The sequence below is a fragment of the Cebus imitator genome, unplaced genomic scaffold (genome assembly GCF_001604975.1).
Source record: "Cebus imitator isolate Cc_AM_T3 unplaced genomic scaffold, Cebus_imitator-1.0 Scaffold399, whole genome shotgun sequence".
Lineage (NCBI taxonomy): Eukaryota > Metazoa > Chordata > Mammalia > Primates > Cebidae > Cebus > Cebus imitator.
This window is the reverse complement of record NW_016107714.1, coordinates 191,468-207,648: the sequence shown is the minus strand read 5'-3', so window position 1 is coordinate 207,648 and position 16,181 is coordinate 191,468. Positions and strand designations below refer to the sequence as shown.

The 16,181-nt window shown below is 42.8% G+C and overlaps 1 protein-coding gene and 1 non-coding gene across 6 annotated transcripts in view; one reads left to right on the top strand and one right to left on the bottom strand.

Annotated features, from left to right (window-relative positions):
• Window positions 1–16,181, bottom strand: part of DGUOK (deoxyguanosine kinase) — a 31,286-nt gene that overhangs the window by 12,521 nt on the left and 2,584 nt on the right. For 3 of the 5 annotated variants that reach the window (XR_005196879.1, XR_005196878.1, XM_017508690.2), the window contains exon 2: window positions 502–689. Coding sequence is in view for 3 of the 5 variants with exons in the window: in XM_017508690.2 (XP_017364179.1) it covers window positions 502–653 (152 nt within the window). In the remaining 2 variants the exon portion in view is untranslated. Of the gene's footprint in view, window positions 1–501; window positions 690–5,328; window positions 5,442–16,181 lie in introns of all 5 variants that reach the window. The other 2 variants (XM_017508688.2, XM_017508689.2) reach the window with 1 other exon arrangement.
• On the top strand, window positions 8,978–9,084 carry LOC119468243. The gene has a single exon (XR_005196895.1). It is a non-coding gene; the product is annotated as a U6 spliceosomal RNA (small nuclear RNA).

The following is a 16,181-nucleotide window of genomic DNA, read 5'->3' as shown; positions in this document are numbered from 1 at the left end:
CTTAACATAGATGACAATTTGGTAGAAGTAGAACTCTGGACAAATCTGTATAGTGTTGTCTTTAAAAAAGAAGACAGTTGGGCCGGGCGCAGTGGCTTACCCCTATAATCCCAGCACTTCGGGAGGCCGAGGCAGGTGGATCACGAAGTCAAGAGATCAAGACCATCCTGGTCAACATGGTGAAACCCCGTCTCTACTAAAAATACAAAAATTAGCTGGGCATGGTGGCGCGCGCCTGTAGTCCCAGCTACTCGGGAGGCTGAGGCAGGAGAATTGCTTGAACCCAGCAGGCGGAGGTTGCGGTGAGCCGAGATCGCGCCATTGCACTCCAGCCTGGGTAACAAGAGTGGAACTCCATTTCAAAAAAAGAAAAAAAAAAAAGAAGACAATTTTTCAAAGTATAATTCTCAATGACCAGAGCAGTGTAGGATCTGTGTAAGAAGAGTAAACAGGCAGCATTGAGCATGGGGCTTGTGACTGGTGGAGGGCTTGGCGTCTTACCTGTCACTGTACACAGATCTCTCAAAGATCTGTACTGGCTTCCTGGCCTGTAAGAGTTCCTCAGGGAAGGGCTCCAGCTGTACTTTTAGGCGGCTCATAAAGGAAAATGTCTGGAATGTGTAGGACCATCGTGCTGGCTCCCGGTACATCATATCCAGCAAATTTCCAAGACTTTGGGCAGTGCAGGCCTAGAGGATAATTTAAAAAAAAAAAAACTTCCTAGAAAGCATATTTACTCCATAACGTACACCCTTCCACACATACCCCTACCTCCCCCAAACAGGTTTAAAAATAAATGGAAGAAATTACAAAAGTTTCCTTCCACCAAAAAGGTAAAATCAGATCCCCAGCTTAGTCAAAATTTCATAATCAGGCTGGGTGCGGTGGCTCATGCCTGTAATCCCAGCACTCTGGGAGGCCGAGGTGGATGGGATCACCTGAGGTTGGGAGTTCAAGCCCAGCCTGACCAACATGGAGAAATCCTGTCTCTACTAAAAATACAAAATGTGCCAGGCATGGTGGTGCATGCCTGTAATCCCAGCTACTCAGGAGGCTGAGTATAATATAATCCCAGCTACTCGGGAGGCTGAAGCAGGAGAATTGCTTGAACCCAGGGGGTAGAGGTTGCAGTGAGCCAAGATTGTGTCATCACACTCCAGCCTGGGCAACAAGAATGAAACTCCGTCACAAAAATAAATTAACTAATTAAAAAGTAAAATAATCAGGGATGAGATTTTTTGGGGGGAATGGAGTCTTGCTCTGTTGCCCAGGCTGGAGTGTGGTGGCGCGATCTCGGCTCATTGCAACCTCTGCCTCCCAGGTTCAAGCGATTCTCCTGCCTCAGCCTCCTGAGTAGCTGGGACTACGGGCATACACCACCATGCCAGACTAATTTTTGTATTTTTAGTAAAGACAGGGTTTCACCATGTTGGCCAGGTTGATCTTGATCTCCTGACCTCAACCTCATGATCCATCTACCTCAGCCTCCTAAAGTGCTGGGATCCCAGGTGTGAGTCAAGCACTGGGTCAGACATTTTCCTACCTATTAGATAAGACTCTCTAAAGGGAGATCACATGCCACTTTCAATATAACAAAAGCAGAGGAAGAACCATATATAGAATTAACACAATCACTGATTGAGGGATTTGTGAAGTCTGTCTGGGGAGGAAATAACAGTCAACAACCAACTAAAATTTAACTTGGAATCAAATCTTTCCACTGTAACACTATGTAGCCTCTCTTTTAAGCTTCCATCTGTAGCTATTTGTTTATGAAATTTCAAGGCAAACAAGAAAGCAACTGCTTATTTGAAAATCCAACCAATCAACCACCAAACAGAATTCTATCTTTCATATAAAGACTAGAATTTGTTTGTTAAAACAAACAAAAACAAAACCCTCCTTCATTCTAGAGACTTTGTAAAACATAATTTGAAGCGTTTCACTTACTCGGCATGTGCAAGTAGGCACAAGTGTAGGATGTTCAGCAGCCCAGAATTCTTTTTTTTTTTTTTTTTTTTTTTTGAGACAGAGTCTCACTCTACTGCCCAGGCTGGAGTGCAGTGGCTTGATCTTAGCTCACTGCAACCTCCCAGATCACTGCAACCTCCACCCCCTCTCCCCACTGCAAGAACTGAAGAGATTCTCCTGCCTCAGCCTACTGAGTAGCTGGGATTACAGGTGCCTGTCACCACCACCAGCTAATTATTGTACTTTTAGTAGAGATGGGGTTTCACCATGTTGGCCAGGCTGGTCTCGAACTCCTGACCTCCGGTGATCCACCCATCTCACCCTCCCAAAGTGCTGAAATTACAGGAGTAAGCCACCATGACTGACCGGCCTCAGATTCTTTTCTGGGTCTGCTGTTGACTCAACAATGCAAAAGTGAGTTTTGTACAAAAACACTTTGGATCTATATTTATTCATTTAATCACCAGTAACTGAAGGCCTATGTGGATGAGGCGCTACACGGGCAGGGTACCATAAGGGTATAGAAAAAGGAACTAACATTTATTTCAACCTTTACTGTGCATACCACTGTCCTCACCTACTTTTTAAAACTTTTTTTTTTTTTTTTTTGTAGAGATTGGGTCTCACTTTGCTACCCAGGCTGGTCTCAAACTCCTGGGGCCTGAACAGGCAATTCACTAAAGAATACAAAGATACACAAAACATGGCTTTATGTTAAAAAACAAACAGCATAGCTACAATGATATTCATCACTGCAACACTGTTTATAATAGGAAAAATAAGAAAAGGAAATACTCAAAATAAAGGACTGGATAACTAAATGATAATATTCACATTGTGTAGTGCACTACAACCATTAAAAGGACATCACAGGGAAAGGAAGATCTTGTCTATTAAGTGACATGCAGGTAACAATCACAATTTTTGTTTCAAAAAGCAAATGTATATATATTTTATACATTTATGTAAGTGTATGTAAATCTATACATTTTCTTTGTAGAAAAAAGTCCATTTTACCTGTGAATAATGGGATTATAGGATGATTAATTATCTATTGTTGCCTAACAAATTACTCCAAAGTTCAGTGGCTTAAACATTCATTATCTCAGTTTGTAAGGGGCAGGAATCTGAGAAGCAGCTTAGCTGGGTGGCTGGGCCTCAGGGTTTCTCATGACGTTTCGGTCAAGATGTTGGCTGAGCCTATGGTCGCCTGAAGGCTGGACTGTCGCTGGTTCCTCTCGTGTGGGCCCCTTGAAAAGGCTGCTTCCTGACACAACAGCTGGTTTCCCCTAGAGCAAGATGAAAGCTAGGGTAGGTCTTATAACCTACCCTAGAAAGGTATTTCTTGTTTTTGCTACTTTCTATTTACTAGAAACAAATCACAAAGTCCAGCCACATTCAAGGCAAGAATCATGCTCTACTTCTTGAAGGGAGGAATATCAAACAATTGTGGACATACAGTCATGTATCCTTAACAACAGGAATATGTTCTGAGAAATGCATCATTAGGCAATTTTGTCACCATGTGACCATCACAGAATGTACTCACATAAACCTAGATGGGATAGCCTGCTACACACCTAGGCTACATGGTATACCCTATTGCTCCTAGGCTACAAAGCTGTATCACATCCTACTGTATCACATCCTACAGGCAACTGTAACACAATGGTAAGTATTTGTGTATCTAAACATAGAAAAGGTACAGTAAAAATATGTTATTATAATCTTATGGAACCACCATTGTATACATGGTCTATCATTGACAAAATCATCATTATGTGGCCCATGACTGTATTTTGAAATCTCAACAGGTGACCTGTGGCATACTCAGAAAAAGATACATAATTTATTCCTACATAGGAAAGTTAATTTTACAAATAACACACACAGGCACACATACAGACATATAAACAGACAACGTAAGAAGCAAAAATCCTCAATAGGCATGATATGCCAGCCAGAAAAGGTAACACAATTCTGGGTTGGAATAAAAAAGAAAAATGGCACCCAGGAACAAGTTCCATGATACTCTGTCCCACTTAGACTATATCCAGAATGTCCTGTTCACCTCCAAGTAGCACTCTTAGTAAATTCAAAGTGGAAAGTGAACAAATTCCGGGTCATCACTTAGGCAAAGTTACTTCAGAGTAAAGAATAGCCTGGAAGAAAACTGGAGGTGTTTGGCTAGAAAGAGAGAAGACTTGACCAGGCTTGGTGGCTCATGTCTATAATCCCGGCACTTTGGAGGCCAAGGTAGGTGAACTGCTTGAGCCCAGGAGTTCGAGACCAGCCTGGCCAACATGGCGAAACCCCATACAAAAATTAGCCCAGAGTGATGGTGTGCACCCACAGTCCCAACTACTCAGGAGGCTGAGGCATGAGAAATGCTTGAACCTAGGAGGTGGAGGTTGCAGTGGGTTGAGATCACACCACTGCACCCCAGCCTGGGAACAGAATGAGACTTAAAAAAAAAAAAAGGGAGAGAGGCTTGAGGGGGAGAAAGAACAGGAAAATCATTGCCGTCAACTATATATAGGGTTGTTACAAGGAAAAGTTAAAAGATTTAGGAGGCAGAACTTGAACCAATGAGTCAGAGTCACAGGGGTGCAACATGGCTCATTAAAAGGCAGAATTGTCTAGTAATTAGAGTTAAGAACCAGAATGCGCCACTCGGTGAATGTTCAGGTGGCGGCAGAAGTTCATGGTGCCTGAGGAGGCATGGTGCTTCCACTCCTGAGGGTCCTGTCGAAACAGGTCCTTCCTTACTCACTCATGTGGCTGGATACCAACCTTATGGCCTCTGCCAAAGCTGTAGTCTTGACACCAGGGCCTAAGCCATGAGATATAAGTAAAATGTACCATGTTTGGCATAAGTACAGTACCTGGCACATAGTATGTGCTCATAAATGTTAGCAATTACCTCTCCCATTGACTCAAAGTATGGCAGGAACCTCTCTAATATCCCTTCCAATTTCTAAGACTTTATTAAAAAGTTAAAATCACTATAATTAGTTATTAATCCTAGTGGTTAGCTTTAGTAATAACATAAATACTTAAGTGTAGGAATGACAAAATTCATCTTCAAAGCCATACATGATGGTTGGACATGCTTTGGGAAACCACAAACAACAGAGGCAGTCACTTAGATAGACATAGAAAAACCACAAAAATCAAAACTACACATATTCAAACAAGTCATATCCTCTCTGGTGTATGTGGTCTGCTTTCTGGAATGAAGCTATTTTAAAAAGGATACTCAAGCTGGGCTACTTTACCCACTCAGAGTAAATTAAATTATGACAATTAGATTATTCACCCATGTCTGCCAACTACCCACCACAGCTAAAAACTTACTTTTTGGGTGCCAGCAGCCTGGATATTCTGCCATCTCGCTACAGGTTCTGTAGCTACGTGCCACTCTGGGTAAGTTTTCATGAGTAACTTCACAAAGGTGGACTTTCCCACAGCTGCAATGCAAACAGCATGTATTGGGATGCTTCCCAAATCAGGGCTGAAGGAGAAGGATAGCTGCTAAACTCTGGCACAAACACCCAACTCAAGGGAATAAGTATCAGTTTTCTGAATTTCAAACTCAGCAGCCAAACCATTGTCAGACTGATAATAGGTCAATCCATGCAAACCAGAGCCATCATAATGAATACAGCCAACAACGAAGAAAAATTCTTCAAGATTTAATTTGCAATTTCCATGTCTCAACCTTCCAGAGGCAGGGCATTTAATAACAGTTGAAATATAAAAGTAGATGAAATCAGCTCCATAAGTTCTATCACTTGAGTCACCATCCTATTTGTGTAAAATTTCTAAATTTTTCAAGATAAAAAATAAAAATGATTATAATCCTTCATTCAACAAATCTAATTCATGGAGTGCTGACTATGTGCTCAGGACTGTCAGTCACTATGGGTACAATGGTAAACAAAACACAGAATGGATTTTGCCCTCACAGAGCTTGTATAGGTAACAGATAGTAGAAAAACACATAATTAAAGCTAAAAAGTTGTGTTAGGTGCTACAAAAAATGCAGGATGGCCCAGGGGGTCAGAGAAGGCTCCTTTGAAAAAATGACACCTAAGGTGAGACCTGAAAGATGACAATTCATGCAGCGGGAAGAGAAAGAACTTGCCACACAGCAATACAGAAGTTTGAGGCCCTAGAAGAAGCCAGTATGGCTACAGCATGAGCAAGTGATGAAGGAATGGCTCAAAATGGGTGTGGCCACACAGACAAGGAGGCCAGGGCCAGGTCACATACACTGGGCTTCACAGTCATGAGAAGAAGACTGAATTCTATTCTAAGGGCAATGGGAAGTCAGTGAGGATTGGTTTTAAGTAAGGAAATTACAAGACTCCTTGTCTCTCCTCTTTTTTTTTTTTTTTTTTTTTTTTGAGATGGAGACTCACTCTTTCACCAGGTTGGAGTGCAGTGGTGCAATCTTGGCTCACTGTAACCTCCGCCTCCTGGGTTTAAACGATTGTCCTGCCTCAGCCTCCCAAGTAGCTGGGACTACAGGTTCACACCACCACACTCAGCTAATTTTTTATTTTTATTAGAGAACAGGGATTCACCATGGATGGTCTTATCTCTTGACCTCATGATCCACCAGCCTTGGACTCCCAAAGTGCTGGGATTACAGGCCTGAGCCACTGCACCTGGCCGACTCTTCATTTTTAAAAGATCACTCCACCAGCTGTGTTAAGAAAGGACTGAAGCAGAAGCAGCAGACTAGTTAAAAGATAGAGCAGCTTGCTCAGGGGTGACAGCAGAGGAGTAAAAAGTAGTGGTTGTTTCGAGAAGTATTTTGGAGATTTCATCAACCTAGTACCACAACATTCAAGTTATCTTTTCCCACTTATACCAAGGTTTGGCCCATACCTCCCTGAGCTCCACAGACACTATTCAAAAACGCTCCAGACATCTCCACTTGGGACATCCCACAAACACCTCAAAGTCAACATATTTCCTAAATGAACTAATCATCTTTGCCACCAAACTGAGCTTTCTCCTGTATCCCAGACCACAGGGTATGAACGCACCATCCACTCACTGATGGAAGTCCCTCCTCTGCCAAACCTCAAGTGGCCACCAAATCCTTCTGCATTTGCTTCTAAGTTTTTCATATTTGTCATTTTCTCTCCATTCCCACCTCCATGCTCAAGAACAGCTTCTTATCGTCTCTTGTCTTTCCGATGCTGGCTTTGCCCTCTTCAATCCATGCTCCATACTGTGGTCAGACTGAACACAAAATAGCACTGCTTACAATTTTTTGACAGCTCCCTATTGGCTACAGCATGGGCAAGCAATGGAGGAGTGGCTCAAGATGTGCAAGGCCATATGGGCAGTCCAGGGCCAGGTCATAGAGGGCCTTGTGGCCACGGTAAGAACTCTGAATTCTATTCTAATGGCAATGGGAAGCCAGTGACATCTGACCTAAGGTCTGAACAAGCTTCATTACAAACTCCAAACTCTTCAACGTGGTCTGCAAGACACAAGATCTGATCCCTGCATATCCCTCTCTGGCCTGGGCTTTCCTTCAGGCAGCCTACACTCCTGCAGAATCAAACTCCAATCACGCCATGTTCTCTCTTGCAAATATGACTTTGTATATGCTCTCCCATTTCCTGAAGCACCTCCTCTCCTCACCTGACCAACTCTTACTCAATCCTCAAGGCTCTAAGATGTACCTCCTGTGTGAAGCCTTTCCAGATCCTGACACCTCTAAGCTGGATTAGCTAGTCCTCCTTTGTGCTTGGCTTGGTATTTTGGGTGAGACTCCCTCACTGCAATTGTCATTGTTTCTCCAGCTAGAGGATGGGGCTCCTCCAGGGTAGAGAACGAAGTACAATCTAATAACCTGGCCACATGAATAAAATACACAATGTTATTAATTTCAGTTCCCTCTAAACCCTGCATTTGTGAAAAATAAAAAATGAATCTTTAGACTGTATCTGGAGCTCAATCTCCTCTATCAGAAGTAATCTTTCTCAAGGGAAAGAAGGGGGGCATCCTTCCACTCATGGTTACTGATTGGGGTGCTGATGTCTCAGCACAAGAACCCACACATCTAATAGATGACATTTACTACATGCCACCCCAACTCCTCTCTGAATAGGCAGGATAAGAACAAACAGCATGAATCTGTGAATTTGTACAGTCACGCTCATCGCTCAGTCCCCACCTCCACCTAACTTGTGTGTGCTTCTTCACATTTGTTCAAACCCTGCTCTTCCCACACTCCAATGAATAAATGCCCTCCCCTGCTCTCCTAGGCCTGTGTCTCAATTCTTTTCCCCCACCAAGCCTAAGGTCCCACTTCTTCAGGACTTCTCTAGCTCTGCATTCCTACCACACTGGTCAGGTGCCAAGTGGTTGAATGTGTAAATTATCAGATACCTGTCTGCCCTGAGTAAGCTCTCACTTAAAATATTTAACCCAGATTCTCAGTATTTAGATTGTAGGTTGTTTAATAAGTCTAAAATATGGTTGCTGCCTATAGGCTAAAAAGCTATTTTAATATGAAAAGATAAACACAGCTGATTTGTTAGATGGCTGGGATTGAATAATTGTTAGAATTACTTATATATTTTAAAAGTTAAAAACAGGCCGGGCGCGGTGGCTCACGCCTATAATCCCAGCACTTTGGGAGGCTGAGGCGGGTGGATCACGAGGTCAAGAGATCAAGACCATCCTGGTCAACATGGTGAAACCCCGTCTCTACTAAAAATACAAAAATTAGCTGGGCATGGTGGCGCACGCCTGTAGTCCCAGCTACTCGGGAGGCTGAGGCAGGAGAATTGCCTGAACCCAGGAGGCGGAGGTTGCGGTGAGCCGAGATGGTGCCATTGCACTCTAGCCTGGGTAACAAGAGCGAAACTCCTTCTCAAAAAAAAAAAAAAAAAAAAAAAAAAAAAAAAAAATTAAAAAAAAAAAAAAAAAAAAAAAAAAAAAAAAAGTTAAAAACAATTACCTTAAAAAAAATGTTGCAGTGCTCGCTTCGGCAGCACATATACTAAAACTGGAACGATACAGAGAAGATTAGCATGGCCCCTGCGCAAGGATGACATGCAAATTCGTGAAGCGTTCCATATTTTTAAAAAAATATTTTAAAAAATTGTTGCAGGTGGAAAGGAAGGGCTCTGAGGTTTGAGAAATACCAACTTCACCTCTGAGGTCAGACACTATTAGTTCATCTAACAGCAGTAAGGACTCCCAAGAAACTGACTCATGCAATTTAAACACACAAACTCTGGAATGCCAACAAATTAGATGTAATAGGAAATATACAGTTCCAATGACTGGAACAGTAACATCCAATACCCAGGGTACTCTGTAACCTATGCCCCATTCCAAAGCTTCTGGAAAGCCAGGTTAGTAATCAGAAGGCAGCTTCCACACACAATGACAGTAAATGGTGGTGAAGGGTCCTGAGAGCTGTGCCATTCATGTTTCTGGGGCTTGGAGAGCCTGGATAATTGGAAAGCCTGGATAATTCACTATGGGGCAGTGTGTCTTAAACTAATTCCACTGCAATTGAGCTGTGCCAAGTACCACCCACAGATGTGGAATAATTACTTTAAAAAATAATTCAAGGTGGGGCGCAGTGGCTCACGCCTGTAATCCTAGCACTTTGGGAGGCCAAGGCAGGCAGATCATGAGGTCAGGAGATCGAGATCATCCTAGCCAACATGGTGAAACCCAGTCTCTACTAACAATACAAAAAATAGCTGTGTGTGGTGGCAGGTGCCTGAAATCCCAGCTACTCGGGAGGCTGAGGCAGGAGAATTGCTTGAACCCGGGAGGCGGAGACTGCAGTGAGCAGAGATCGCGCCACTGCACTCCAGCCTGACAACAGAGTGAGACTCCATCTCAAAAAGTAATAATAATAATTCAAAGTTATATATTTTTATTAAAGCCAGACACAATATAACCTTCTTAGTGCTGTGATACCTGATCATAATAGGTTTTTTTTTTTTTTTTTTTTAAGACAAATTTTTCAAGGTGTTCACAGGGGATTCATAAGAATGGTGGTATTTGGCTCTCCACTGCTTCAGACGCCTCCTCCTAGTAACCAGAAAACCCTGGTCTACAGAAAGCCATACTTCTTTAGCCAATCTCTTATGATGTCATTATCTCAGATTTACCGCAATTTAGTTATATCTTAGCTTAGCTGTTATCTTTCCTTTTGTTGAGATGGGGGTCTCTCTCTGTCACCCAGGCTAGAGTGTAGTGGTGCGATCCTGGCTCCGCCTCCAGGGCTCAGGCGATCTTCTCACCTCAGCCTCCTAACTGGAACTACAGGCCGGTGACGCCACGTCCAGCTAATTTTTTGTGTGTATTTTTGGTGGACATAGAGCTTCACCATCTTTCCCATGCTGGTCTCAAACCCCTAAGTTCAAGTGATCAGCCTGCCTCAGCCTCCCAAAGTGCTGGGATTACATGTGTATGCATGAGCTACTGCTGTTCCCTTTTTTGGAGACACAGTCTTGCTCTATTGCCCGGCCTGGAGTACAGTGGGGCAATCTTGGCTCATTGCAACCTCTGACTCCCAGGTTCAAGTAATTCTCCAGCCTCTCAGACTCCCGAGAAGCTGGGACTACAGGCTTGTGCCACTATGCCTGGCTAATGTTTGTATTTTTAGTAGAGATAGGGTTTCACCATGTTGGCCAGACTGGCTTTGAACTCCTCCTGACCTCAGGTGATCTGCCAACCTCAGGTGATCTGCCCACCTCAGCCTCCCAAAGGGCTGGAATTACAGGCATGAGCCACCGTGCCCAGCTGGTACTTTCTTAAGAGTATATTGCTTCAACATGTTGATTTTCATTAGCTCCACAATTCTCATTCCACAGGCTGGGCCAGAGTTCTGTTGTTACCACTCATCTTTTCCTAGGCCGTGCTTTTTTCTCCCCACAAAATTTTCTATAAACTTACAATGCCTACCATAGCTATATATTGCTAAACTCTAGTAGTAAGATAGCATGTGATATAATAACCAAAATAATAGATCCTATTATTTTACATTTAATACAGTTGTATTTCATAGGAGTCTATATTTATCACCTCGGCATTTTCATCTCCTGAACAAGATGAAAAACATGAGAAAAAAAATCCAATTCTGAAATTTTTTACCAAAATCCAGCAAAGGCAGAACATATAAAACTGTCTAATGTCTTTTTAAAAAATCCTTCCAAAGAAAATTTGAAGTCTTTATTTCAGGAACTGTGTTTGATGCTGCATTCATTCACTCATTCATTCAATCAACAAATGTTTCTGGAGTAGCTAGTAAGTGGTAGGTACTGTCACTGAAATGATGATTTAGGCTGACAGCTTGCCCTCAAGTTATGTTCCAACCCCAAGACTGAGTACCCAGGATCACACTGGCTCCAAGCTTAAAAGCATTCTGGGCAAAGTTAATAAAAATCAGTCAGCAGGCTTAAAAGACAAAAACAAAAAAAACCCTTAATACATTTTACTTTGATGCCTTTTTTTTTTCATGAAAAACTGTTTATATATTAAAAAAAAAAAAAAAGCCAAGAAACTTCCACACATCTTCCTGAGTATGATCCAAACTCATCTGTTCAGCACAAAAGACCCTCACTGATCTGGCATGCCTTCCTCCCCACTTTGCCTACCAGGTGATTCAGCTTTTCACTACCACCTTCTCTGTGAAGCCTCCTTGAACTCTCTCCAGCTCCACTTCATCTCTCGGCAGAGTTAATTACCACCTGCTCTGGTTTACCAAAGGATTACACTGTAATTATTTGTTCACTCATCATTCCCTCCAGCTAGACCGGCAGCTCGCTTTTGAAGACAGAGACTGAACCTTTGCATCCCGAGTATGAGAATAGTGATAGATGGATGGAAGGAGATGAGTCACAGACACAGAGAATCCACTATACGGTATTTGAAATAAATAAGCTATTTTTTCCCAAGGATTCTTTCCCCAATCATTTATACTCAAAATAAGTAAAAGACACATATTAGTGATGTGAAGTTCCTAATTTTGAATGCTGGAGAAAACATGTTCTTAGGGAAGCCCTCTACTGCATTATGTACAAGTCTCTTGAGTGAAAAGTGTAAGAGTTTCCTCTTCTCTGGTTGAGTCTTTGAAAATAAAGTAAAAATGCTCTGAGATGACTCACTGACAGTAAGATTTCATACAGCAATCTTTTCTTCAAAAGATAATCATAAGATAATACACTGGAGTGATGAACAGTCTTAAAAGACAGGTTAGGAGTTTTATTTTTTAGATTTTCCAGGGGTTCTAGGTACCAACCTTTTGACTTTCTTTATATATATATGTATATATACACACACATATATATATGAATGATATATAATATATATGTATAATTTAAATATATATATATATTTTTAGAGACAGGGTTTCACCATGTTGGTCAGGCTGGTATTGAACTCCTGACCTCAGGTGATCCACCCACCATGGCCTCCCAAAGTGCTGGGATTACATGCTTGAGCCACCATGCCTGGCCTAAGCTTGTGGCTTTCAATCAGACATCTTATATGGCTTCATAAGTCATGCTAGATGACTTACAAAGTTGTAAGTTGCTACTTCACTGATCCATTTTCCTTACGTGCCACTGTCTGCACCTTCGGGATCAGAATAACAGGACTCAGAACGGAAGGAATACAAGAAAAGCCTCTTTAAACCTACCTAACTTTGGTTAGGAAAGGGGTTCACCTTCCCTGTTCGAGTTTCCTAAATCGGTTCTCTCATTCTGATTTGCTTGGGGATGTTACCTGTGATTACAGAAGATCATCGCTCTTGATTTAAAAAGCAGTTTAATATATTCCCTGTGTGGGTACCAAGCCTAACTTCCACATGGATATCTTAGCACAGAATTCGAGAATCTGGTCAGCACTGACTTAGTACACTGTGTCAGTATACTGGGTCAAGGTGGGGGCTAGGTGTCAGCCACAAAAAGATGAACAGCATACTGAGTGGTCAGAGCCCAAGGAAGGTGGTGAATGTGCAAACAAGCTAGGCAGAACTCAAGTGCTGCAGCAGTTGTGGGTACAAAATGTTATGTCAGCCCACAGAGGAGGCAGTGACTAATTCTGTCTGGGAAGAGTCATCAGGGTGTGTGGGGTGATGAAGAGTAGTGGGAGATGAAAGTAAAAAGAGTCAGATTAGGTTTCCCCATTCTACTTTGCATCACCCTTTTCTTGGGCAATTGCATTTACTTCCAAGGCTTCAACAACTACCCTCGCCAGTCAACAACTTCCACATCTGAAATCTCAGTGCCCATCTCCGGACTCTCTTGACTTCAGGCACATATTCCAATCTGCCTCAGAACAGGTCTCTTTATGTCTCACAGGCACCTCAAACAAAATATATCACTCTAACCTCCCCAGACTCCCTCTTCCTCATGAACCTCAGTGCTACCCTCCTCTACTTTTCCTTATCCCTTGCCTCTAAGTGGCCACCAAGTCCTGTCAATCCCACTTCCAAAATCTTTCAAACCATCATTTGTCTCTCCTGTTCTTCTACTCAGGCCTGTATCTTTCCTCCCTCCAATTACTCCAATAGCCACGAAACTAATACACAGACTCAACTGTGTTCCAATTCATCTATTCATTCACCCAACAAACTGGATGCAAGGCACTATGGGTACTGCAGCAAACAAAATATACAAAGAAAGTGCCTGTTTTCTGAAGCTTTCTTTCTCATCCTACACAGTTTCCTTTTTAAAATTCATCTGGTCATGGCACACACTGGCTTCAAGTGCTCAACAGCCTCCCACTGCCAACAGGATAAACTCCTAGCATGGTCCAAAAGGCTCTTCAACATATGGCAAATCCCACCCTTCCAACCTTTTGTTCTGCCACCCTCTCACAGGTCCCTTCAACTCCAGGGACATCCAACTACTTCTCTTTCATTAAAACTCCATGCGTTAGCCAGTTGTGGTGGCACATGCCTGTAGTCTCAGCTACTTGGGAGGCTGAGGCAGGAGAACCACTTGAATCTGGGAAGCAGAGGTTTCAGTGAGACGAGATTGTACCACTGCACTCCAGCCTGGGTGACAGTGAGACTCTGTCTCGAAAACAAAAAAAACCCAAAAAACTGCATGTGTTTCTTCAGGCTTCACCACCTTGGCACATGTTGCTTTCTACGTCTGCAACACCTTTTCCTCTTCTTCCTGTTGTGAATTCCTATCCCAGATTCTTGCTTTCCATGCCCAATCACGGATCTCACCATACAGTATGAAAATTATGTTGAGTCTGTTTCTCCCACTTGGTTGTGAGCTCCTTGAAGGACAGGAGCTGTATTCCATTCACTGCTGAGCTCAGCATGAGAGTGGACTCATAGTCTGTACTCAGTAAGCCTCTGTTGCATGAGAAAACAAGGAAGAAGCAGAGAAATGTGACAAGGGTAAAAAGCAACCGTCAGGAAAATAGAGGGAGCTCAAACTTTATTTGATGACCTGTCCTAAGAACTTCTTTTGTGATATACCCTGTTCTCTCTCTCTGGACTTTGAGGACAGAGCTTCCTTTAGGGGTGTGTTTCTCAAAGTACAGTACAGAACAACTTTAAATAATAACATCATCAGGCAAGTAGCAGGACTCTCCCTTCTCATTCCTTTCAATGTTTTGGATTTGGCTGGAGAAAAACACACAGACATGGTGACTGGTCTTGCTTTAAACTCATGACCACTAACTCCAAGTGGGTCCTAAATGGTGCCCAGCAATTCAACATTTCTCTTTCTTATTCACTAGAGTATTTCATGTCTTTTGTCTCCACATTCACTCTTAGCTGATGACCTTTCTTCTTATTTCACTGTGAAAACAGACACAACCAAAAGACCTTCCCAGGTTCCCACCACACCCGCTCAAGTTGGTGCTCATGTATTTTGCCATCACTCCTGTTACTAGGGATGAATTGTGCTCCTAGATAATGCTAAATTCTTTCCAATTGGGCAATAGATCCCATTCTTCCTTGCTTACTTAAAAATCACTCCAGTGGCTGGGCACGGTGGCTCACACCTGTAATTCCAGCCCTTTGGGAGGCCGAGGCGGGTGGATTACAAGGTCAAGAGATTGAGACCATGTAGGCCAACATGGTGAAACCCCATCTCTACTAAAAATACACAAAAATTAGCTGGGTGTGGTGGTGCACGCCTGTATTCCCAGCTACTTGGGAGGCTGAGGTAGGAGAATTGCCTGAACCCAGGAAGCAGAGACTGCAGTGAGCCGAGATAGTGCCACTGCACTACAGCCTGGGTGACAGTGCAAGACTCCATCTCAAAAAAAAAATCACCTCCAGTAATTCTATCCTCTCTCCTGATTTACCAATTTTTCTTTCTACTAGACCACTTCTATCAACTTACAAATATGCTCTAATTCTTCTCACAAAAAGAAAAAATATTAAACTCTCATACCCTCTTCTAATTTCAGCTACCACCCCATGACTTCCCTTTCTAAGAATTTCCAGTTACCTTAACCCACTCTCCTCACCTCCCATTCTCCTTGAACCTATGCCAATTAGGATTTCACTCCTAACACTCCTAAAACTGTTCAAGTTCACCAAAGACCTTCATTTACTTAAACAGTATAACACAGCTGATCATTCCCTCCCCCTGAACACCTTCTTCACTTGGCTTCCAGGATATCATTCGCTTTTGTTTTTCTCTTATCTCAGTGGTCTTTCCTTCTCAGTCTCTGCTTATTCTTTCCCATCTCCCCAGTCTCAGTCCTTTTTTGCATGCCCAGGGCTCAGTCCTTTTCATCAGCACACATAGTCTCCTAGCATTAAATACCACCTACATTTACAGCTTCAGCCCAGGGAGACCCTAATTCTGAACTTACATATCCAACACCTCTACTTGGATATTAAGAGGCATATAAAAACCTAACATGCTTAAAACCAAAGCTGACACCTGAAATCCCAGCACTTTGGGAGGCCAAGGCAGGAGGATTGCTTGAGCCCAGGAGTTTAAGACCAGCCTGGGAAATATTAGTGAGGCCCCGTTTCTACAAAAAATATAAAACATTAGTCAAACATAGTGATAAACACCTGTAGTTCCAGCTATTCGAGAGGCTAAGGTGGGAGGATGGCTTGAGCCTGGGAGGCAGGCTGCAGTGAGATGCAATTGCATCACTGTATTCTAGCCTGGGCAACAGGGCAAGACCCCACCAAAGAGGGGAGGGAGGGAGGAAAGGAGGGGAGGGGA